The sequence below is a fragment of the Acanthochromis polyacanthus genome, chromosome 4 (assembly GCF_021347895.1).
Source record: "Acanthochromis polyacanthus isolate Apoly-LR-REF ecotype Palm Island chromosome 4, KAUST_Apoly_ChrSc, whole genome shotgun sequence".
NCBI lineage: Eukaryota > Metazoa > Chordata > Actinopteri > Pomacentridae > Acanthochromis > Acanthochromis polyacanthus.
This window is the reverse complement of record NC_067116.1, coordinates 21,953,771-21,979,410: the sequence shown is the minus strand read 5'-3', so window position 1 is coordinate 21,979,410 and position 25,640 is coordinate 21,953,771. Positions and strand designations below refer to the sequence as shown.

Here is a 25,640-nt window from a genome sequence, read left to right as displayed (position 1 = left end):
TTTTGTTTGTGTGCAACTGAGAAGTTATACATAAGTATTCATTCAGCATATCAGGAAGAACAATCATTTGTGAGTTTACAATTTGTACTTTTGTTCAAGCCATATAGCTTTGTTTTTTTCAAAAGATTTACTACTATTTATTTTAAAATTCCTCATGTTGTGAGATGTTAAATAAATGTTCCTAAAATTGAATTATTTTTTGAAAGTGTTTTTATTCTGCTGCAATATGATATCAGAGTATTTTCATAAAAAAGTAATTTTGATGCATCTTTACTGGGGGAAAAAATATCGTGATATATATCGTTATCACACTAATTTCAGATTATATCGTGATATAGATTTGAGGCTATATCGCCCACCCCTAGCTAATAATCGATTAATCAGCCGATTATTTTTTCGATTAATCGATGAATTAGATAAAAAAAACATTTTTAATTTCCGCCTCTTTATTCAGAAATAGAAGATTTGGAATGACAGAACAAATAAGATCATTATAGTAAAGCCTTCATCTTCAACCATTGACAGATGCTTCACGTCAGTGACGTTCATGTTGAGGATGCTCTCAGTCAGACAGCTGCTTGCTGTGGTGGACATGAAGCCTGTCAATGCAGTTCATCCTGCCTCACTCCAACACAGACCAGTGTCTTCACTCAGACTGTCAGAAAATTAATACTTGAGGCTTAATCTTCAAATTATTACCACTATTGTGTGCAAGTTATGTTTATTTGTAATGCATATTCAAACCCTGCTTAAGCTGATGAAAGTGAAATAAAACCTATCTCTCACAGTCACACACGCCCCATCTCTGTCATTAATCAGTTAATAAGCAAACCTTAGCATCAAACAAGCTACCAGAGAGACTGATATTATGTTTCCTCACTTTAAAACGGAACAAATGTAGGATAATGCAGTGACTTAAGGTGCGTGCGACACCGCATGTGACATGCTGGTCCGGTTGGTGCATTTCCAACTGCGATCCGGTGTGTTTACCTGCAGCTTATTTGCATAAAGTAGACTCGACTTGTACTGTCCTTCAACATCTAAACTAGCCATCGGTGAACTAAAACCAGGACAGGTTCAACTGCTGCACAGATTATTTCTCGACTCAAATGCTTTAGAAATACTTTTGCCTGAAGTGTTTTCGAAATAATAGAGAAAGTTTGCGCCCGAGCCGCTGTGTTTATCGACTCATCTACCGGACTGTCAAGCTGAAAGCACGGTCACGTGACCATGTAGTGGTCCGCTCACATCAGTGCGATTTTCAGATGCGTGCATTCGCATGTAGTGGACACGCAGCATGTCTTTGTTTTAAGAAGCGTGAAATGCTCCCACGCTTTTGAGGACTTTGGTCAAACTGTTTTCTCCGTGCTGGTCATGTTTCATTTGTTGAATTTACTTTCCTTTGAAAATACCTCCTCTGCTCTTCCTCCACCTCACTCTGTTAAACTCGCTCTGCAGGTGAAGTAGACGGCTCCAAGACATGGCGAGTGACGCATGAATCCACGACACAACGAATCGATAATGCAATTCGTTGCCAGCGCTTTTAATCGATTATTGTCGATTTGATCGATTCGTTGTTGCAGCCCTACAGAATATTGTTTCTTATTTTAGGTGTGATAATTGTCAGTAAACATTCTAAGAAGTGGAAATTGATGGAGTTGTAATAGTGCTGTTCTTCAACCATATTTGTCACTTAATTCCCCTCAGGATACTGTCGTTGAACTTACCAGTTTTACATAACAGGCAGATGTGTTAAGTGATAAACATTATGTGCGCCCTTACTTATTATGTCCACCAGGAGGCAGTAGTTACACAGTTGAGTGTCATTTGTTTGTTACTGACGTTATGCCTACTTTACCCAGAAGGCACTCTGAGCATTTTTTTGTTTTTGTAAATGTTGAACAATGTGCGCGGCACAACAGCTCGCTGTTAAAAATAAATAAAATGAATAAATGCTGAAGCATGAGCATGGATCAAGAATCCGTCATTTTTCCACCGCTGCACTCCTCCACGCAACAGGTTATGGGCCCAGCGTGACAGCTTGGAAAGGAGCAAGAAGAGTGGTAAAACTAAGAGGCTACTTGAAGCTAATGCTAACGGCGCAGAGAAGGACCCGAGAAAGAAAAGGCGGGTGTTCTACAAGCTGAACAGCACAAGGTTTGGAAACGGTGGACTCAAAAATAAGGTGGCAAAATGGCTGGGGGGGGGGAACACTACCCCAACAGATTATATTTGATGGATTAGAAGAAAAATACGATCTGTGGGAGACCTGATTCCTTAGCCGTTTACATGTCCTGAAGCTCAAGGACACCATTTTGAATGTGCCCACCGACGAAGCTGAAGTAGCTACAGACCCAGCAAAGAATGCAGACTGTTATGCACAATTAGTGAACGCACTAGATGATAAAAGCCTGTCACTAATAAGGCATGAAGCTGCTGAGGATGGGAGGAAAGCCCTAACAATATTAAGAGAGCATTACTCTGGCAAAAGCAAGCCCAGGATTTTAAACTTGTACACATCATTGACCACCATACGAATGGAAGGAAGGGAAACTGTCACTGACTACATGATTAGAGCGGAAAATATTATTTCAGCTCTACGTGATGCAGGAGAAAATATGAGTGATGGGCTGCTTGTAGCAACTGTTTTGAATGGACTGCCAGACTCATTCAGACCACTAGCGGTTCATGTCTCACAGAACGAAGATGACGTGACATTCAAAGATTTCAAGAGGAGACTGAGAGTCTTTGAAGAATCAGAGAAGATGAGGACGTCGGGATCGGCAGACAGCGTGATGAAAACTAGCACCAAACAAGCTAAACAAAGCACTAAGACACACAGGAAAGAAGGGGAAGCTGCTCTAGTGTGTTACAAGTGCGGAGAAAAAGGACACATCAGAACAAAGTGTACTCAAAAAGTGTGGTGCAATCACTGCCGAAGTAATACGCACGCCGAGGCCCTATGCAGAAAGAAAGGAAAAGGAGATGGAGCCAGGAAAGTTGCAGAAGCTAAAGAAAACACTGACCACGTGGATCTGTGCTTCATGACCAAGCAGACAAGCAACGATAGGCCACCAGCTAAAGTAAAGAAGAAAGGAATAATGGTGGACGCTGGCGCGACATCTCACATTATAAATGACCTAACAAAATTCAAGGACTTTGACAACACATTTCAGCCGGACACCCACTCAATCGAGCTGGCGGATGGGACAAAATGCAGTGGCATGGCCCAACGCAGAGGGACGGCATTGATCTACCTACTAGACAGCAATGGACAAGAACACAGAGCTCAGCTCCAGGATGCTCTGTATATGCCGACATACCCACACGACATTTTCTCAGTTGCACGAGCGACGAATGGAGGAGCGACAGTGACTTTCAAAAAGGAGGACAGTCACATGATTGGGAAAAGAGGCATCAGGTTTGATTTCTATCAGAATGGTAACTTGTTTTATTTGCCAACCGTTGAGAAAAATGTTGATAAATGCAGTGTGTGCCACGACCTGCAAGCGTGGCATGAGATTCTAGGGCACTGTAATTATGAAGATGTGCAAAAGCTACTGGGTGTGGTAAAAGGCATGGAGATTAAAGGTAGTACAGTCAGACCAACACAGCTATGTGAAATATGCACAAAAGGGAAATTTACACAGACAAGAAATAGGGAGGCAGACAGCAAAGCGACAGGGCCTTTACAGCTGGTCCATACTGATCTAGCCGGCCCAGTGAAAACCCCTAGCATAGAAGGCCACAGGTATGCTATGTCTTTTACAGACGACTTTTCAGGGGCAATGACAGTGTATTTTCTCAAATCCAAATCCGATGCCGTAAAGGCCACAGAGAGATTTTTGGCAGATTCAGCACCCTACGGAAAAGTCTTATGTATTCGTTCAGATAATGGTTCAGAGTACACAAGCTCAGAATTCAAAACACTGCTAAACAAAAATGGGATCAAACATGAAACATCTTGTCCATATTCGCCTAATCAAAATGGAACATCAGAAAGGGGTTGGCGAACACTCTATGAGATGGGGCGGTGCATGTTATTGGACAGCAAGCTACCAGACAGACTATGGAACCATGCTGTACAGACAGCTGCCTATGTAAGAAACAGGTGCTACAGTAGACGCACTAAAAAAAAACCTTATGAGATGCTTACAGGCAAGAAACCAGATATGTCTAAACTTCAAAAGTTTGGGTCAATGTGTTTCGCTTACACACAAGAGAAAGGCAAATTAGATCCAAGATGTGAACAGGGTCTATTCGTAGGCTACGACAAGAATAGTCCAGCTTATCTTGTGTATTTTCCAGACTCAGAGAAGGTTAAAAAATTCAGGTTAGTGAAATTCACAACCAAGACAGCTAAAGAAAAAGAAACACAAACACATGAGTCATATATTGAATGTCAGGACAGCGAGGTACATCAAAGGGTCTATGACTCTGAAGGAAATGATGACGGAGTGAAAAATGAAATTGGTCAAAATGTAGTTCAAGGTGATATTTCTGAGATCGAATGTGAACAACAGTCAAACATTGAGGCTGAAACCAGAAGATACCCACTAAGAGTTAAGAAAAAGCCTATGCGCTTACAAGACTATGACACTGATGATAAGTCAGACAGACTGGTAACATGTGTAGACTCTTGTTATAGAGCTGTTTGTGATATACCGCAAAATTACCAGGATGCTGTCAGATCAACTCAGTCACAACAATGGATTGAAGCAATGAATGATGAAATGCAGTCACTTAAAGAGAACGAGGTCTTCAAACTTACCCAGTTACCACCAGGCAAAACGACAGTGGGGGGTAGGTGGGTCTACGCGTTAAAAAGCGATGCTGATGGATCCGAGAAATATAAGGCCAGATTTGTTGCAAAAGGGTATAGCCAAAAGCAGGGCATTGACTACGAAGAGACATTCTCACCAACTGTCGACATGACGACTGTAAGGGTTGTATTACAGAAGGCAGCACATGAAGATTTAATTCTACACCAGATGGATGTGAAATGTGCTTACCTAAATGCGAAAATTGACTGTGACATATATTTAGAACAACCTGAAGGTTATGCAGAATCAAGCACAGGAGAGAAACTGGTTTGGAAATTACAGAAATCCCTGTATGGTCTTAAACAATCAGGCAGGAACTGGAATGCTCTGTTACATGCCTACCTAACTGAAAATGGATTTAAACAGAATCCTGCTGACAACTGCCAATACACAAAGGAAAATCAAAATGAAAAAGTGATTGTGATTGTATGGGTGGATGATCTGATAATTGCCGGAAATAATGAAGAGGTTGTAAAATGTGTCAAAAGGATGCTTACAGAGAGGTTTAAGATGAAAGACCTAGGACGGTTGAATTATTTTCTAGGGATAGATTTTAGTCAATCAGAGGGTCAAGTCACAATGACACAAGAAAGATATGCGAACAAAATACTCTCTAGATTCGGGATGAAAGACTGTAAACCTAGAGAAACTCCATGCGAGTCTAAACTTGAGTTTTCGAACAGTGCTGAAAAGCTATCCGACTCAAAAATCTTATCGAGAAGCAGTGGGAAGTTTAGTCTATTTAGCTACGTGCACTAGACCTGACTTAAGTTTTGTGGTCAGTAAGCTTTCTCAGCATCTCGCTGACCCAAGTGAAGAGCATTGGAACACTGTTAAACACGTCTTCAGATATCTTAGGTGTACAACTGACCGTGGTTTATGTTTCAAAAAGGATCACAAAAATGATCTTGGTCTAATAGTACACAGTGATGCTGACTGGGCTTCAGACGCCACAGACAGACGTAGTACCACTGGGTATTGTGTCAGCATGAGTGAGAGGAGCTCTCTCATTTCATGGAAAAGTCGAAAACAACCTACCGTGGCATTATCTACCTGCGAGTCGGAATACATGGCTTTAGCATCAGCCATACAGGAATGTATGTATCTACAACAGCTACTCAAGGGGATAGATAAATCTCACTATGCACAAACCAAAGTTTTTGATGATAACCAGGGGGCCATAGCTCTAGCCAGGAATCCCGTTAATCGTCAAAGATGCAAACATATTGATATCAAGTATCACTTTGTGCGAGAAACTGTGAATAGTGGTGAGATCAGTTTAGAATATTGTCCCACTGACCGCATGATTGCTGATATTATGACTAAACCAGCCACTAAGTTGCAACTCAAGAAGTTTGCACAATACCTGTTTGGAACACAAGAGTGAACAAAAGGGGGATCCGAGTTATGTAAGCCTATATGAAAGAGCATATTTTGTTGTTCTATTTTTCCTACTATGTATGTACAAGTATAATACTCAATAAGTAATGAACGAGTGGGGGTGTTAAGTGATAAACATTATGTGCGCCCTTACTTATTATGTCCACCAGGAGGCAGTAGTTACACAGTTGAGTGTCATTTGTTTGTTACTGACGTTATGCCTACTTTACCCAGAAGGCACTCTGAGCATTTTTTTGTTTTTGTAAATGTTGAACAATGTGCGCGGCACAACAGCTCTCTGTTAAAAATAAATAAAATGAATAAATGCTGAAGCATGAGCATGGATCAAGAATCCGTCATTTTTCCACCGCTGCACTCCTCCACGCAACAAGATGCTGCAGCTAATGATAATTCACATAAACAAGGAAACAAGTCCATCATAATTTGAATGTTAACAGTCCAACATGAAAAGGTCATGTACAGCTTTCCTGTTGGGTTAAAGAACCAAACAAAACATGAAAAATACTTTGTAAAAGCGAGAGGTCGGTAGCAGCTTTAATTTTTTCTTACAACTTTTCGGTGGCCCCCTGAAATATCTGTTGTACCCTCCTGTGCCCCCCTACTAAAATTAATCTGGATCCGCCCCTGGCTGTATATCTTCTGTCAAAACAGAGAAGAAGAAAAAAAAACTCCCATCGGCCCCTCAAGACCTGAGTCTGCACATTCCCAGTGAAGACACACTGTTACTCCCTGAGCTGCACTAACACTATTAATCCCAAAAACAACCCCTCAACGCTGAATTACACACATCTGTCAATGGTAACCACTGGCTTGACCAGGAAAGAAATGAAATTCAAAGAAATGGACCCAAAGGCTTAGGGGTGTAAAAGTTGATTCTGTATGATGCATTGTAAATTCTAAAATATCATAATCTATGAGAAAATGTTTGGCATGCAATCCTGGCCTCCAACTGGTCTCTGTTACTTTTTTGGACCACCTATAATACAAAGATGTTGATTATAAATGGCTCATTTTGTAATCAGGAACATTTCTTCTTATCTTTATTAAGATTTTAAGCACCAAATTGTAACTGTAACATTGGACTGTAAGGAAAAAGAACCAAGCTCCTGATAATACTGTATTTGTTTTTTTTACCCTTGTGAGATCTTATCTTCTGAGCAAGAATCAGCACAAAAAAACAGTGCAAATCCACCAATTATTCCAATAAATTCATCCAGGAATACTTTTATATTATGTATCAAAAGGCCCTAGTGAATCTGTGCGACAGATGTGATATATTTAGTTGAACTGTATACAAAAACGTCGACCATTATTACTATATCTTGATTTTTGTCATAATATTGTGACATTTTATTTTATTCTACTTATTTTTAAGGCAGTGCTTTCACAACAGATATTAAATGTCATGCTCACCAAAGTTCACTGACATGAAAGTATTTGAAAAAACGCAGAGGATGGTAGGTGGCACTCCCACTGCTGTCCTACTCCCACATTCAGACGTCAGTATCCTGTCAGAGAAAGCAACACCCGGGAGCAAATGTCCAGAAATTTCTTTTTCTTTCCATTTCAGCAATCCATCGCTCAAAAACAGCAAACCCTTCAATGCTCTTCGCTGCAGAGCCTCCAGCCAGCATGGAGAAGTCCTCAAATGTCCAACCGAATCACTCACCAAGATCCAGAACGGTGTCCAGGAAGGAGAGGGAAAGGGGAGCCTTGGTGCCTCCAAGAGGTCAACATCAAAGGGCACCCAAGGCCCGACGGCTCCCTGAAGCACCACCAGGGAGGAAAGAAAGGCTGCAGAAGGAGAAGCCGGAGATCAGTGAGGTGATGGTGGAGCAGGAGACAGAAGTGAAGCTAAAATCTACTGTGGTGGACATAGACAGTGTGAGAGATGATGAGGTGAAGGAGGAGAATCTGGGGCTCCTGGAGGCAGCAGAGCAGGAGGACGGTGAGTTGAAACCTGAGGAAGAACCTGGTAGTGTTGGTGGAGAAAGCTGTACAGTGTTATTATTTTATTTGAATGTTGTATTTTTGCAGATTTAGGCTGTTGTGATCTGTGATTTGAAATCATCAGGCTTTAACCTTTGGTCCATTTTAAGACCTTTTATCTGTGTTTAGTTTGATATAAAAACAGTTTTCTATGTTGGTTGGAGTTCTTCATACTAAGTGCTGTGGGTCTCTGCAGGTCTGAAGCGTAAGAACCTGGGGGTGTTTGAGTGGCTGCTGATGGTCGCTGTCTTGGCTCTGGTTCTCCTCTTCCTCCCTTTGTCCATCTGGTTTTGTGTCAAAGTAGGAACAACAATAATCTTCTTCACAAAAATAAGTGAAATGTCTTCAGTAGAATTAGCTACTTGAGGAAATGCTACACCTGCAGTTTGTGATGAGTGATGTGAATAGTGTAGATTTTCAGGGTTTGATAAAATTAATTTAGCACAAGCAACCCTATTTCTTTCTCTTTTTTTTTTTTTACCAGGAGAGAATTCTATAATGATTTAATCCAAGTTACAAAACAGAAGTCACCTTTTGAATAAATTTTAATTGTCACTGTCTAGAAGGGCTTTTAACACTAAACAATTTTAGCTGTTAATGTTTGTCTTTATTTAATTGTGTTTCCATCTTAACAAAGATTACAGTGTTTGGATAAATAAATTAATATAAGGTGGTTGGGTTATTTCCTGTGTTGAGGTCATTACTTAAAAATAGTAATGCAGATACACCGTTCCTTACTTACCCACTCCTTGTAGAAAGTAACTCATTACAATACTCGCATTACTTTTGGATTACTCTGCAACATCGCCTGAGAATCATTGTCATGTATTTGCCAGTTAACAATGTACATAGATGTGCCCACAAATCAACACAAATCCTCATCATAACACGGAGAACTTACAAAATATCATTATTTTATCCTCTTTAATGCAAAGCCAGTAGCAAAGTAACTGGAATGTGATTACTAAATGTAGTAGCATCAAGTGCTACAGACTGAGGAATGTGAATACAGCAATGCTTTACTTTGTAATGCATTACCTCAACACTGTTAATATCTAATAAAATGTATTAAACACAAAGTGAACAGATCAAAGATGTGCCATTGCTCTGATAATAAGCTCTGATAGTCTGAATCCACAATGTGTGATATTAGACCAAAGAATTTAATAAAAGTTGTTTATTATGTCATTCATCTGCTCTGACTGACTGATGGCTGTCATTTTGATTTACAGGTAGTGAGGGAACACGAGAGAGCTGTGATCTTCAGACTGGGCCACCTGCTACGTGGAAAACCCAGAGGACCCGGTCAGTCCACATTACTGTTATTTTTTCATGCATATCTGTTGACAGTGATTTAAAAATATATATCATTTATTAAGCATAACAGCTCATTCTAAACCTTGGGAATATACTTCCTGCATGACAGATATTTTGACTTGTAGCAGTGATGACTAATTTTATTAATTTCAATTAATGTGTCTCAGTGACTATTTCACTAAGCAACCACTACAACTAGACACCTCTCACAAATGTTTTCATAGACGGCTGTTGAGTGTTCTTTTTTTCCCTAGTTTAATTTTGTCCCACAACACAAATGACAGGAAACTATTTCTGAGGATGTTTGTTCGTGTCTCTAGATTGTCCATCCACAGGTTTATTATTATCTACAAGTAAAGATACAGCAGAAACAGTTTCTATATACATATAAACAAAAGTAATGCATAGACAGGGGTCAAATTAAAGGAAAAGCTATGTTAAAGTGTCTTCTTAAGGTGCTGGGCTTCTTACTATATGCACAACACAACTACCAGATCTTCCCTCTCTGTAGGTCGAAGGTTTGTTCTTTAATTTGCCACCCATCTGTAGGTTAGATCTACTCCATTAGTGAGAAATATCTGATTGTCATATCCAGCAGAATGTTGTTAACATATCACAATCATTACCGGCTATCAACTGAAAAGAGATAAAGCATCATAGGTCACAGTTAATAGAAACTAATGAGACAAGGCTCACTAGGGTTTTATCTGATCTTCTACTGCCTTTTCCTCTCCAGGCCTCATTTTCCACCTCCCGCTCCTTGATGTGTGTCACAAAGTCGACATAAGACTGAAAATGTTGAAGGTTCCACCACACATGGTACAGGGCACAGGCACACATATCAGACAGACATATTCACATATGGACGCATAAATGAGAATATGTCAGTAAAAAAAAGATTTCGGATGATTTTTCCTCACATTTTTTGTGCAGGTGGTGACAAAGGACCTGGTGAGGCCAGAGCTGAGTGCAGTGTGTTATTACCAAATAGAGAACGTGGCTCTGTGCAGTGCAGCGCTGTCCAACCTGAGCACAGTTCTGCAGAACGTGGTTCAAGCAGCAGTCAGAGACGTTCTAGCCCAGCACACGTTCAACCACATCCTGCTGCACCGGCGGAGGATCGGGGAGCAGATACAGGCAACAGTTGACTCTGCTGCTTGTCGCTGGGGCATCAGGGTGGAGAGAGCAGACATGTAAGGCTGTAGATAAATAGATTCCTTAGTTATCTTGTTATTTTGTGATGGTTAATTCACTTTTTTGGGGGGGCTATCTTTCTTCTGTTGCATCCCAATGCGTTATTGAATAGCTACATTTAACTAGAGGTCATGGCTAAAATGCTCATAAACCATGTTACATGTTGTGGTAGCAGAGCATACCAGTTCACCTTTAGTTACAAGGCATGTGGAAAAAAAAATGTTGCTGCTCCTCTTTTGCTGAATCCCTTTGTGGTGGTTGAACACTTGTGCAGAACAGTCGCTCCATGAATAAGATCCTGCACTTCTGGGTGCAAAACCAGATTTTATATGAGTTGACTTAAATGACTAAGTAAGATGATTATTTTTATGGAAACCTATGAACCTGAAAGAAAAAGAGGATAATTTGTGCAATAAATCACAAGAACGAGAAGGATTTTTCTCTGCACACAGTGATTTTTCCTGGTAAACGGCTAAGAGGAATATAGAGATTTGTAGTGCTCTGTGATGTCCCTGCTGACCCAGCTGGGCGGTTGCTTGTGTTTGATTTTCTGTCAGAGATGAGCTCAGTTTTCCTGTGGAGTTACAGCAGAGTCTGGCTGCTGAGGCTGAGGCCAAGAGACAGCAGCAGGTCAGAGTAAGTAACCATATGGGTTTTTATAATTTAACAATCCTTTTTTAATACTTTATCGCTTGTTTCTGCATTTTAGATGTTTTAGTCAAAAGGGCAACAACTACTATCAACTAAAGATGAAGCTAACACTTGAAACCATGCTATTAGCAGCACTAGTAAATTGGTAAAACAGTAAGATGTGGTTTTAGTTCAACATTTTGTTAAGCTAATTGGGATCATTTCTACATTCTCAGCAGTGTTTGTTAAGAAAACATGTTTGAACAGTCCTTTTTCTCTACAGGTAAAAGCAGCAGAAAGTGAGAGAGCTGCCTGGGATGGGTTTCGGGCCTCCTTCCGTCTCCTCCACCCTGCCTTGGTCCTTCCTCTCCCTACAGATCTCCTCAACACAAACTCCGACCTTTCATCCCTCCCACCGCCTCCTCCGCCTGCAATGGAAGGAGAAGGAGGGCCGGCAGTGGAGGAGACAGAGACAGACTCGCCAATGATGTGATCAGACTGTTAACAGATAAAATGTAAATTACCATTGTTGTTTAAAATATGCAATGTGAATGCAGGCTAGTCATTCTCATCTTCTTGTAGTTTCCACATGTTTTAATCCTATATTAAAGGCAGAACTGAAGCTGAATAATTGTGTATATTCAAGCTCAATCTGCATGTTTTATATTAAAGAACTCTGACATTTAAGGACCCGAGCCTGTGTGTAAATAGGCATGTAATCAAAATGTAAAGTGATGCATCTCGTGCACCATCACATTCTTCACTCTGATCATTCAGTGCCACAATAGTTGTCAATAGTCAGTTCTTAAGAAAGGCCCAAAAAAATCTCCATTGAATATCTGCACAATTTTTATTTTTAAAGGAGGCGCAAACTAATTTGAACTTCATAAGATGGAGTGATGTAATTATCATACAGAAGCTGCACATTCTCAATAAGGACAGCTGGACCTTCTCATTCCACTCGGCTACTTTGGAAACTTGTCAGCTAGTATATTGGTGGTAATAATTGCCTTTTTGGTCATGTGCCACACAAATGACTAATATGATTCAATAAGGTAGTTAAACATAGAGCAGACAGTTGGAAACATACAGAGTTCTAAAATATTCCCAATGCATGTCTGATCATCGTTTCTTGGTTTTCTTGGTGCTGCTTCTTGGTTTGCTTTCAGCTGTGGTTTCCTTTGCAGGAGCTGGTGCTGCTACTGGCAGCGAGGAAGGTGGTGGCTTCTTTTCCTCTGAAATACAAACAGAGAAGGACATGTACCACTACTATGCCTTATACCATGATACTGTCTCTTTGCAATAGTTAAAAGTTCCTACCATCAGTTGCTTAGTCTTTACCTTCATTAGTTTTGGCCTCCAGACTGGACCGACCCTGCAGTTGTCTTTCCAGGTCTTTAATCTTCTCCAGAGCTGCCTGCAGGGCATCTTCAGCTTTCAGCGCTCTCTCCTCAGCGGTCTTCACTCGCATCTCAGAATCACTGCAGTACAAAGGACAAGAAACTTAACTTAGATGTCTTTTACACTTTCTAATTTTAAACTTTCTGATTTCTAAGCAACACCACAAATGTGGCTGGACACCTAAAGAAGTGCATTCATTTCTTTGCTACCTCTAATATGTTTTTGCCTGATAAATTCCACTTAAGTCTGTAAGCGGTAAAAATATATTTACATCTAATTATGAGAGTGCAAATGATTCAGCAGGGTTTTAATGGCTTTTCATGCTCGCTTCCCAGTTCTTATGAATAAGAAAGAAAGAAAATCATCACCTGCCATGTGGCACGAAGGGTTAGCGATGGTTTAAAACAGCATTTCGAAAATTTTAAACAATCTAGATATTCATTGATTTCCTTATTGTTTTGAAGCAGTCATGAAAAATAAACATGGACAGGGAAAGGATAAAGAAAAAAAAACAAGATTTCTGCAGTAAAACATTGCATGATTCATACTGTATATATTTTCACAGTGTTGGTAATATTACAAAAATATAATTGCTCCATGCAACAATGAGAAAGTACACTTACTGCAGTTCATGCTGCAGTAATCCTACTGTGGTCAGATCACTAAACGCTTTCTGGGTTTCTTCTGTCACTGGAGACACAACCTGCTCATCAGTCTGACAGACAAACAGGTGATTAGAGCGACCGACAAACAGCCTGATCGGTTCTATAGAAAGTGAAACACTTGTCACTAATAGTGAAAAAAGGCGCGATGACAGGTATGGTGACTGACCTCGTTCAGCTGGACACTGCTCTCTCCCAGCTTTCTTTCTGTTATATTTCCATCATAGCCAATAAGCCTCACCACAGGGCTCTCACAAACAGTTAGCTCCCCCTGCAGGACAAGAACAAGAACACTGCTCATTTCCAGTCAGTCTGGTGAATACAAATGTGTGATGCAAGTTGTGCTCCTTTCATAGAACCTGATTGTAAAATTGCCCGTTTTTCACAAGAGTATATTTAATTCCTTATAATGGTTCTGTCCAAACTGCAGAATTTTCCAAAGATTTCTAGACTTGAAGACTGCAGGTGTAACAAAATGTTGATTTTGTATCACACTGAGTTCCAGAATCTGAGCAAAGACCCACAAACACCTAATTTCACAGTTTTAGACAAGCTCAAGCTGTTTTTTTTTTTTTTCAGAATAATCCTTTTAAGTACTGTATAGACTACAGTTTATCTCAGAACAGACCTCTTGTTGTTGTGTTTCATTTCCTTCAGCAGTGCTCTGTCAAGAAATAAAGAGTACAATCATAACAAACCGTGCTGGTCAGAAATATGAAGTAGTAAAGTTTAATACTACTACATATTCAAGCCCATGCTGAACAGTGCATCAGCTTCAGTTTAACTTCACAAAGCATACATCTAATAAGTAGATTTTACATTGATCTCATTGTTTAAGGATGTCATCTTACTACTGCTGTTCAAAATCTTAACTCGCATTAATACTCTATTGCTTCTTTCTACCTCCAACACCCTAAAAACTCACTGTGAGATTTGATCATTTCAATGTCAGGACGCTGTTGTGCATTTAAAGTGAAAACGGGGCTTTCTTAATCCTTTTTTAACTAGTGTTTCCTGCTGTTAATGAGACTAACCTCTCTTAGTTCTGTCTCACTCTCATCTTTGATGTCTTTGACCTCACTGTCTGCTGAAGCTTCTTCATTCACCTGTAAACACACACAAACAGCCACCATTAAAATCAGAAAAACAGTCTTTTGATCCTGACAAAACTAAATTATTCTTTAGCGTTCCTCTCAATCGTCTCACCTCTCTCATAATTTCCAGAAGTGTGTGTTGAGATGATCTCAGTTTTGGTGGGTAACAACAACTCTGACTACAGTAAAATCTGAACCATTGTGAACCATCTCCTGTGATGTCAGCTGTAATATCTCTATCGGTCTGCTACCCAACACCAGACTTTCAAGTCAAGGTGAAATTTATCCAATAAAGAAAAGAATAAAATATGTGCAGCCATGCCCATACTTATCTTCAAACATAATCTGACTATTAATTAATATAACAAATTGGTCTGGATTGTATTTGAGTTGAGGCCTTACGTGATTGTCTATGCTGTCTGCTGGAGAGACCTGGGCATTACTGTTGAACGTGGCCACCGATTGTTTGACAGGCAGCTCCTTTGGGCGATCATGAACTCCTGAGAGCAGTATCATACAGGTCTCCACCCAATCAACACACTCCCTCTGAGGAGAGCATTAAAGGTTTGTCATGGGAAAAAACACAGAGAAACACTGCAACAGCAAAACAAAATCAACTTCAGCTCACTGTTTACCTGCAGATTTTTGCACTCGGTCATCACATTTTCATCTTCGGCATCACGTAGATTCGGGACAACTTGTTGCTCCACAATCAGGGTGCATGAGCTAGACTCAAAAATGGAGGCAAAAAGTTTTAGCTGAAGTTCAGGAGCAGAACTACACCTCAAACACTCCTTCTGTTATATGTCCACAAATGCCCGTCTTCCCTACACACCCATTTTTTTTCATTTGCCATGCCCCATCCTCCCTCTTTTTATTCTGCCTCTCTCCTCTTTTAGAAAGCCCAGGAGCTGCCACTGATCCTAAATGAAGCCTGGTCCACACTGCAGCTTTTACCCTACGTCTAATCAACACAACATTTATATTCTCACCTAATAACTAATTGTGCGCATCTTGTTGATGTAGGTAACCTACTTGAGCTGCTGTATTACTATGTGTTATACGTGTAGAGTAAAGAGGTGATCGAGCTGTCTGTTAGTTACTGCTGTAAACAGCATTTGCCTCTTTATCTGAATAACTTCTGGTACCTGCTGATGTAGCTGGAAAAATAGTCTAGCTTCCCAGTTAGCGTCCTTGCATCCTCATCCAGAGTCGGCAGTGAGATCTTTGCAGCGTAGTGGTTGTCCTGTTCTTCATTCTCCTTCTCGTTCTGGTCAGGCACCATGAGGATCAACAGATCCAACATCCAGCGAGTCTGAGCCATGTGAACAGAACTGACCTGATAGGAAAGAAAATATTAAACCTCAAGACAGGATCCTGGTACTTTACAGAAAATCCTTTGAAAAGCAAGTCAATCTAAAATAATAATAATAATAATAATAATAAATGATTGTCTGTCTCCTCTCTCTTTGCAGCTACAGTGCACTTGTTTCTGTTCAGGGCCCTAAAGAGAACAGAATAGGACTTCATACTGGACAGGTACAGGGAAAATTTACTGCGTCACACCTGAGCACCACATTTCTGAAGCAGATATGTTTGTTCAACAACCGTTGATTAAAATGTATTTCATCCGCCCTTGACATCATTACCAAGTGTGATCGGTACTCACTTCTTCATGGAGTGTTTGGTTCTCACCCTCAGTGAAGTTGGACAGGCTGGTAACAAACCCATGCACTTTGCCTAACACGTTTTCAGTCTCGGTGCTGTTGGAACAAACCCACACAACAGAGCATTTTAAACTAATGACAAACAACAACAGGGATATGTGTAAACTTCAGCAAGAAAACATATGTGGCCTTACTCTTTTCTGTAAGTCTGATGGTTTTTCTTTTCTGTGCTAATTTTAAAAATACCTGCATAGGGACCTTAAATTGTCTTAAAAACTACCAATTTTCTTAAGGTGATATCAAACTCAAAGTCTTACTGAAGAACACTGAGGTGAATATAGGTAAAGAACAAATTAATGTGAACTTTGAAGAAATTAGCAAATATCTGAATGCATCATAAAACATACATACATTTATCTCACAAACACAGAATATTAATTGCACAGTGAAAATTTCCATATACTTATTTACAAAATAATGAGAAACCTTAGTTTGTAAATTAAAACTAATAATGCCATAAAACGAAAAACACACTATATGTCAGGCTTGTTCTCTGTCTGCATGATGCTCTGTAAAGCTTCTTCAGCCAAACTCTGACAATCATGCAATGCTTTCTCCAGCTTCAGCCAATCAGAGACAGACATCTTCTCTGGCCATCCATTCACTGCGGCAACTTTGGAGACCCAGGATTCTATCAACCCGAGCAATGACGTGATCCGTCTGTGTACCCCTGAAATAACATGGCTGGAATTATCTTCAGCACTTTAGTCCATCCATATTTTAGGAATCATGCTTGGCTTATTTTACACAATGAGTTTACTAAAACACACCAAAAAATGAGACATTTATGAAGAACATTGTGTGGCTACAGTTTGTGTGTGTGTGAGAATATGAGTGTATGGTGTATTGATTCTCACCATTCTCTCCACTAACTTGTGTTTCCAGCTGTTTGAGGAGCTCAGATAGGATCTTATCGAGTTGTCTGAGGGCCTGCTGGCCTCCAGGGGGTTCACCGTCAGGAGAAGTATGTCTCTTGAACAGCTGAAGGCTCGTATTCACCCATTTTTCCTGGAGACTGTAAAGTTCGCGCAGTGTCTGCTGGCAGCAAAGCTGTTTCTCACCTTGGTAATGCTCACACTGGAGTGCCAACATCTGCAGAAACAGAACACAAAAGAACTTTGCTATTTACTGAATGTGTTTGGTGTTCGAAAGTCTATTATATCCACAACATTTTTGGAATATTTACTGTAAGTGAAGATTGCTAAAATGGCCACTGCCTGAGTTATAAAAATACCAGTTTAACCCGCTCTGAAGAATGTTAAAGCATCAAGCTAAGTCTTCACTGCTCAGCTACGACCTATGCAGGTAGCGTTTCATAGTCAATTAATTTCTAGCTTGAAAAGAGAGTTTTAGAAACAGATGACAGAAATGAGACACAACGGACAGATGACAGCATGGAATACAGTAGAAGACATGAATCAGATTTGACAAGTGATGATAATTATGACAGCTGAGGCAGGTGAGAGAAAAAAGTGATTTGGTGATGTGATTAGATTAAGAACATGAAAGAGATAGGACAGATCAAATACACGATGACGATGAGATTATTGTAAGAGTTCAGAAGGAGGTCAGATATTTTAGATAGATAATCAGATACATTAGACTATTAACATAAGGAAAACCCACAAACATAAACAAATGTCTTACATTCGACCACTGCTTCAAATCAGCATGAAGCTCTTCCACTGATGTTTTCTCATATATTGCATCAGTAGACCTTGAAAAAGGAAAATGTTTGTATCAACCAATAATCACAAAACATTAAATATCTTCTGTTTTTAAAGCTACTTCCCTACTTATTTTCTGAGGTGCAGAAGGAAAGCCACTTGGAGATGCCTTGCTGAGTGGTACTGATCTGTGCACACTGAGCATGCTCAATCTGCTTCAGCTGCGACATGAGAGCGATCAGCTGCTCCTTCCAGGAGTCAGTAAGCAGCATAACATTCTTCAGGTTTTCTGTGTCCTAAAGCAGGAGGGTCACTGTCATAGTCAGACTAACTGAATCAGCAGGGATATTTGAAAAGCAATCTGCACCTGTGCATGAAATGTAAAGAAAATGTGAAGAACTAGGAAGTGCATTGTACCTTTGAAGTGAGGTAAAGGATGCAGTGTTCTGCTATCTTGAACCAGCTTTGTTCGATAATATGCAGCTGACGGACCAACTGCAGCTTCTTCACACTGATCACCTACCAGTAATAAAAATATGCCAAACTCTTTTGGATCAATCGTTTTATCATTGCTAAGCATTTTCGAACAGAAATTTGATCCCAAGAATCTAAAAACTATCGTGGTAGACATTTAAGTTTAAACAGTTAATCTACAATAAACAGCTCTGAGCACACTATAAAATCGTATTCACTGATAAACATGTTGAAAACAGCAAAATCTTTGTCCTGCCATTTGCCTTATCAGTATACTCTGTTAGCTGTGGCCTCCATCAATGCATATTAACCAATTTCTCATTCCTTCTGATTCCATAACGAAAGTCAGTTAACATTATTTTATTATTTCTTCAGCATAACAATAATACACCTTCACCTGAAACAACACAGAAAAGAACAAAAAGCAAAAAAAAACACTGAGAAATTAGTCAACCTGGATTTAAAAAAAAGACACTATGGCCTCACATACCTTGAGGGCAAGGCAGAAGGTGAGCTGGCTCCAGCAGTCCCTATCCTCTGTCATCTGGAGCAGCTGAGCCTCAAGGCGAGCCCTCTGCAGCTCATACAGCTCATGGTATCCCTGGACCACACTAAGAAGAGCATATAAATCATTTGTGAGGTCACATTTTCAGCTTTTCCCACTGAATTGCAGCTGCACTTAGTCTCCATCTTTGAGGAAAATGTTGAGAGAGATCTTTTTACTTGGTCCCTCAATAATTTCTGTCAGTAATCAATAAAGACAAAGTAAAAACTACTGTGTGCAACAGGCATGCACTGATAGCAGCATCACATATCAATGAAATGTCAAAGTAGTTGTTTCTACAGTAAACAATTTTCTGCAGGTTGGTGCAAATAAACTTAGCTTGAAATAAATCACTCATGTTGAAAAGATAAAGTTCTTAATTGGGTTGAATTTTGCAGTGCATCAACTTGATGAATTTGTGACGAAGACTGAATGAGCTGAAGTTCATTTCAGTCCTTTGACTTACTCAGAGTTAGTGTGAGTCTGCTTGAGTGCCTCAGCCAGCTGCCGGTTAGCGAGCTCTGCCTGATGGGAAACAAAGGCGTCGTGGTTTCTGATTTTGGACAATTCCCTGTTAAGACAACAAACAGATATAAACCCACAGAATGAGCACACATACAGGGGTATGCAAAAGTTTGGGCACCCCTGATAATTTTCAAGATTTTCCTTTATAAATGACTGGCTGTTCGGATCAGCAATTTCAGTTAAATATATCATATAGCAGACGAACATGGTGATATTATTGCACACTTTCTGTAAATCCTATAAACTTCATTTCACTACTCAAATATCACTGTGGTCATCTGCTATATGATATATTTAACTGAAATTGCTGATCCAAACAACCAGTGATTTATAAAGGAAACTCTTGAAAATTATCAGGGGTGCTCAAACTTTTGCATACCACTGTACATCTTTCATACTCACACATTTGCAATGCTTACTAATATTTAAATACTCCCTATGGGGAAAATAATGTTTTTGCTTCTTAAGATGTTAATATTCTGCTTTTTTATATGCTGGAAGACACATCATGAGTGAAACGAACAGTGAACACCATGGCTGAGCATTTCCACCAGAAAACTGCAGTGGACGAGTCTCAAAAACATGCATTCAGACAGCCAGGGTTTCATATGTAACAAACCTCCATGCTGGGTGGAGCTTTCTCTACCATCATTCTTTGAGTCAAGTATTACAACTTGCCATTTTGTAGCAGAAAGTAACTTTACAGTGTTTGAGCAGAGTCATAGGTGAGCTGGTGGGCTGAAGCTGTGTGTGGAAACCAAGGTGGGGGCTTCAAAAATCTGCACATTCTTCAGGAAGCAGTGGTGAAGAGATACATTTAAGCCATTTCAAGGGAGGAAGGAATTATTTTCATCGAAAAAATTTCCTTATATGGAATTCTGATGCGCAGTAGGATGACCAGAGAGGGACTTTACCTTCCTTGCATTTATTATTTCCACTAAAAACAGACTCAATCCACGAATATGTGCTGAAGCTTAAGAGCACACAGTACAATTATTTATCATGAAACCAGCAGTCCAACTCTGATCTACGAACGTGCTTAGCTGCTGGATGGAAGTCTTGATGCGACGGATCTCCTCTGTGAGGCGGCGGTCCAGAGCCCGCTGTGCCACTGCCTCAGTGTGTAAAGCTTTCAGACGGTGAGGGATTCGATCCAGCAGAGACTGGTAGCGCTGTCTGGACAAACAAACACATGAGATGCTGGGGATAAAAAGCCTGCTCGAGTTATTACCAGAAAAGATTCTCTGAAAGTTGTTAATTTTTTACCAAGCAATCTGTCTAAACACATAAGTTTGCAAGTTACTTTAAAGCAACAAACTACAAGACATTTACAGAATTATGAGTCATTTTATTTGAGTTCTTACTGACATCTTTAGTTGATGATTTGGTTTTAAAGCCTGTTTGGTTCATGCAACTTCCCGATTAAGTGGTGAGGTTTAACCATTTAGATGCAATCCTAATGTGTTGGCAACTAACCTGAGTTTTGCGAGCAGCTGTCCTCTTTCAGCACAGCCCACGCTGACCTGCCTGATCAGCTCATGGAAAACAATATTGTAGATGTTCTGCTCAACCTTCACCAGCTCAAGCAAACTCTCCAGCTGTAAGACAAATCATACTTTCACACATGTACACACTGTATGGCTACTATTACTACAATATCTGACTGCTTTTGTTTTCATATACAAATATGTATCTCTCAAGGTGTCTTGATTATGACAGTCATGTTAACGGTACATTCGCTCTATGTATTGTATTTCTATGAGGCTAGAATTATCCAAATCTGCACGAAAGCAGCACAGAATCCCGATTAACTGAACATTGAGCAAATTCACTGCTCTTGTCAGTATCAATTCATTGTATTAATGTTATCTTTCAGTTACCAGCACCCACAACTTTGCAGCTCTTCATGCACACCAAATTTTTTTCTCATTCTCTTGAAATAAAGAAAAAAAGGTCTATATGCATTGTAAACTTCAGCCGTGTCAGCCATAGGGGCAAAGAACAACTTATGTCAGTCTGTGTGCCTACTTGGGAGAGCTCAGTCAGCTCCTCACTCTGCTGATCCACTCCAGCCTTCTTGAGCATGTCGTCCATCATCCTCATCAGCTGGACCACTTCCAGCCGGCCACTGGGGTTCCTGGACACAGAAGGTGCACACATAGCTGTATCACTACACATTTAAGGGCACTCGACCTATCTTACCAGTATAATGGCAGGCAATACTATTGCTTCTTACAGTGAAGCTGTATTATTAGTAATTCATGCTACATAATCTCCCAGTGAAGATTACTCAACCAAAACTAGTCTGTCAATTAGAGTAAATCATATTGATAAACTCACAGAGAAGGGAGGACTCGAAGCTTCTGCTCATCATCCTTCAGCTGCACTGTGAATGCACTGAGGAAGAGAAACAACAGAGGAGTTGACGCAAAGTTCTCCTTTGACAGTGACAACATCAGGCTGCACAGTGAAGAGGGAAAGAGTGGATTGAAGATAATGAAGCTCACTCTTCATAGAACTCAAGGCTCCGTATCCCTTTGTTTTTCACAATGTGATATTCTTCAGGGATCAGACTTTCTGAGATGCTCAAGTTCTGAAAGACAGAGGAACCATGATTATCACCTCTCACTGTATACTCATGTACAAGTAGACCAATCAGCCACAAAGTTAAAACCATCGACATGTGAAGTGAACAACACTAATGATCTCTTTATAATGGCATCTGCTGAGGGGTGGGATACATTAGACAGCAAATAAAAAGTCAGTTCTTGAAGTTGATCTGTTGGGAGCAGGAAAAATGGGCAGTGTATGGATCTCAGTGATTCTGATAAGAGCTAAATTGTAAAGGCAAGACGACTGGGTCAGAGCATGTCCAAAACAGCAGTTCTTGTGAGGAATTACCAATATGCAGTGGTTATACCTACAAAAAAAATGTTCAAGGAAGGACAACCAGTGGACTGATGACTGAGGTGCCTTGGGCTCACCGATGTGTGTGTAGAGCAAAGACCCTGTTGTTTAATCCCACAAAAGATGTAATATAGTTTAAACAGCTAAAAACTTTAGGGCTTTATTATGCTTAATGCATCACGGTTTCCTGTGAATGAGGCTGTGCAGCTACAGACCAGTCAGAGCGTCCATGCTGACCTCTGTCCATTGCCAAAAACACCTACAGTGATCACATCAGTATCAGAACTAGATCAAGAAACAATAGCGAAAGGGGGAAAGGCCTGCAGAAGCACGTTTTCTTCTTTATCAAATGAACAGTTTTGTGCATGTGTATTGCAAAAAGAAGTCTGATCCAGGGAGACCTCACAATGCAACTTACAGAACTTAAAGTGTCTGCTGCCAATGTCTGATACTACAGACACTTTCAGAGGTCTGAAGTCTAGGCCTCAATGGATCAGACCATTTTCAGCAGCACGAGGAGGACTTGCACATTATTAGAGCAGCTGGTTTTAATGTTGTGGCTGATTGGTGCGGCAATATGGCAATACATTTTTAACACAACTGTAATACTTTCAATCACGGAATATGAAAAATTTGAACAACTTAAATTTCTATCTAAAGTTGGTATGCTCCTTCACACAAGTATTCAATATGACAAAGTAACTTTAACAAGCACATTTTAAGCTTCTGAACAAATGTTTAAGTTGCTAACATACCGCAGAACAGATGCACACACAATAGTTTAAATCCATAACGTATCCTTTTTCTTCTCCTTCTTTTTCCTTTTTTGTGGTTTAATTATGAGGTGCCTATCAGGCAGGCTATAATAAATTGAAAATGTAAATTAAGGAGACTCACATTTTGAGACACTCCGTATTTCTGTCATAAAGGCAGAAAGGGTCAAAAGGCCAGGAAGTCAAACAGGTCAGATGAAGCAGCTTACTTGTGTGTCTCCATTGCTGTTCTTGTCAGTCACTGGTGGAAGGGGTGTTGTCTTCTTCTGCGTTACCATGGCATCACACAGGAATGAAATATCCCTGTATATATATTTATATTTGTGTTTGTAAAAATATTTTAAGATATGATAAAACACAACTGGCTAATTTCCAGTCTAAGCTGGGCATTTGTAGTAACTTCACAGTTGCAGTCACATAGTTTATGTAGTTGCATAATGTCTTGTCTGTCTACTGACCTGCCAGCTCCAGTCAGGGTGGTTGGCTGCTCCAAAAAGTATTTATATTTCTTCCGTCCAAGTGGATGATGCCAGACTGCATCTGGCCGTCTGATTCCACAACCCTGTATAAGTCAGTATGAACACTGATGACAACTGTCACTTGGAATGACAAATGAAAGTGCTGAAATGAAAATTTTGTACTCTGTTTTTCAAAGTTAGTCAGTAAGATGTCATACCCAGACCAATGTAAGGACTCATTCTTTGTAATTACTTTTTTTTAATTTTCATGTAGCCCTTACTGTTTCAGTAAATGGTGTTTTATATTAGCAGACAGGAAGAAGACTGATCGCCAAAAAACTCCAATAAAATTGAAGCGACTGGAACTTGTTTGGTGGTAAACTGAGTTGATGGATTGCCAGTCCTCCTGTTTGCAGTTGTCAGAGAGACAATGAAATCAAATCGGCTTCTAACGTGTGCATAAAGGCAAAATATAAGTAACTTTGAAGAAATGACCTGGCAAATGCTAAATAATGTGAAATAAAGTCATGCAGATAAAAATGAGGATGAAGGTACTTCACAGTGCCGACGATGTGCAGTTTGCCCCGGTGTGCTTCTGTTACAGACAGTGGAAGTGAGGCTGACCAGAAGTTCATGTGGGATGACCTGCTGCTTAACAGGAGAAGGCTCCATCTTACTGCTCACTGCAGGGACTGGAAAAGTCCGTTCTGCTACTGAGAAAATAAACAAATAAATACAGAAATAAATAGTCTGATATGAGGGGATGTATCATCATCTACATGCATCATATTATTATTTCCATGTATAATAATAATAATGGCATTTTTCTTGAATTGCACAAGAAACAAGGGCTCTGACAATGATACTTCAGGATTCTCTCTTTTTTGGTTTATCACAAGTTAGGTCATTTTAAAATATATTTGTTACATTAATTGTCAGATCCAGTCAGATCATTCAAATCAATCAAGATGATAAATGACACTGTAGAGTCGCAACCGTTGTCTTCACACTTGTAAATTCAAAATGCCAATCTTATTTCAGTACTTGAAAGCACCTTTGCTCAACAGCTGCAGTTTTAAATTTGTTACATGAAAAACACTGACTTGACTTGTTATACCTATACTTAACAAAACAAACACAAACAGACATTATTCCTTTATTCTACTTTAAAAAGTACCGATTTTTCCAGTTCATTTTCTCGCCTCCTTTTTGATTTGACCCACGTTCGATAATTAGTAATATTGCTCACCAGACATTTATGCCAATACAGTACAGTGAAACTGAAATGGATTTGAATTGAACTAATAGTGTGCCTTGGCTGTTTAAGTAATGTTTCCGAAACAAAAGGCAGTGTTTTGTTTCCTTATCATGCATCCATTAGCTGACTAGCGGTGCTAAGTCAAGCTAGCCTCCCCACTGACTGTGCACCAGTTAAGGTCACCTCTGGTGTCCACTGCTGGCTGCGGCCTCGACAAACTCGGCGCTGAACTGACTCTTGTGGACGCAGACATCCCGGAAACACGGCGGGGACGCTACACGGACGTTTTGCGGACCATATTAGGCAACTTTCACAACGTCATGTGGGGCGAGAAGTTTTTTTAGTTGAGAAAAAACAAACAACCGTCTCCCTTACTCGCCCTTCTGCTTCAACTTCCTGGTCGCGTTGTCATGGAAACGCGTGGTGCTTTCAGTGGATACTGAAGTTCGTTCATTTCAGAGACAACTGTTTGATTCGTAATCTGATCATAGACATAAATAGCTTTTCTATTGAAATGTTCTACACTTCCAACAGCACACAGTCTGACAAGGAACATACAATAATATGGATGAAATAAAATTCCGTTAGATTTGGCTCTGTAGGGTCATTTAAGCTTTTATATACAGATATAGAATTTCTTTTATCATTATTTCAGCAGTTTAGTTTTCATGATCATTTGAAGTTGCAACATAAATTCGACACACATGAGGTTCGATGTCAAACAGTAAATTAATAAAATCATAAATTAGTTTTTTTTTACATATTCTGTATATATATATATATATATATATATATA

The 25,640-nt window shown here is 39.8% G+C and overlaps 2 protein-coding genes across 6 annotated transcripts; one reads left to right on the top strand and one right to left on the bottom strand.

The window, feature by feature from the left end:
- The first annotated feature begins 7,793 nt into the window (after positions 1-7,793).
- Positions 7,794-12,122, top strand: nphs2 (NPHS2 stomatin family member, podocin). The gene is made up of 7 exons (XM_022209188.2): positions 7,794-8,172; positions 8,410-8,513; positions 9,446-9,518; positions 10,267-10,349; positions 10,464-10,723; positions 11,282-11,360; positions 11,638-12,122. Exons 1-7 carry the CDS (start codon positions 7,827-7,829, stop codon positions 11,845-11,847), a joined length of 1,155 nt encoding a protein of 384 aa, XP_022064880.1. The 5' UTR covers positions 7,794-7,826; the 3' UTR covers positions 11,848-12,122.
- Positions 12,123-12,185: 63 nt separating this feature from the next.
- Positions 12,186-25,257, bottom strand: axdnd1 (axonemal dynein light chain domain containing 1). Of its 5 annotated transcripts, none has more exons than XM_022209171.2 (26): positions 25,220-25,257; positions 24,142-24,299; positions 23,587-23,690; positions 23,338-23,431; positions 21,956-22,041; positions 21,789-21,845; positions 21,477-21,585; positions 20,925-21,046; positions 20,484-20,624; positions 19,390-19,494; positions 18,870-18,990; positions 18,323-18,424; positions 18,035-18,201; positions 17,886-17,955; positions 17,096-17,330; positions 16,713-16,908; positions 16,181-16,274; positions 15,660-15,850; positions 15,147-15,237; positions 14,914-15,057; positions 14,452-14,523; positions 14,046-14,081; positions 13,587-13,688; positions 13,379-13,470; positions 12,696-12,835; positions 12,186-12,589 (listed from the first exon to the last, which is right to left on the bottom strand). In XM_022209171.2, the coding sequence occupies exons 2-26, from the start codon at positions 24,256-24,258 to the stop codon at positions 12,477-12,479; spliced, it is 2,901 nt and encodes a 966-aa protein (XP_022064863.1). In that variant the 5' UTR covers positions 24,259-24,299; positions 25,220-25,257; the 3' UTR covers positions 12,186-12,476. The 5 variants fall into 5 exon arrangements, with proteins under 5 accessions (XP_022064863.1, XP_051803398.1, XP_051803394.1 ...); XM_051947438.1 differs by having other exon boundaries at positions 24,147-24,299; XM_051947434.1 differs by having other exon boundaries at positions 25,028-25,249.
- Between the last annotated feature and the right edge of the window lie 383 nt (positions 25,258-25,640).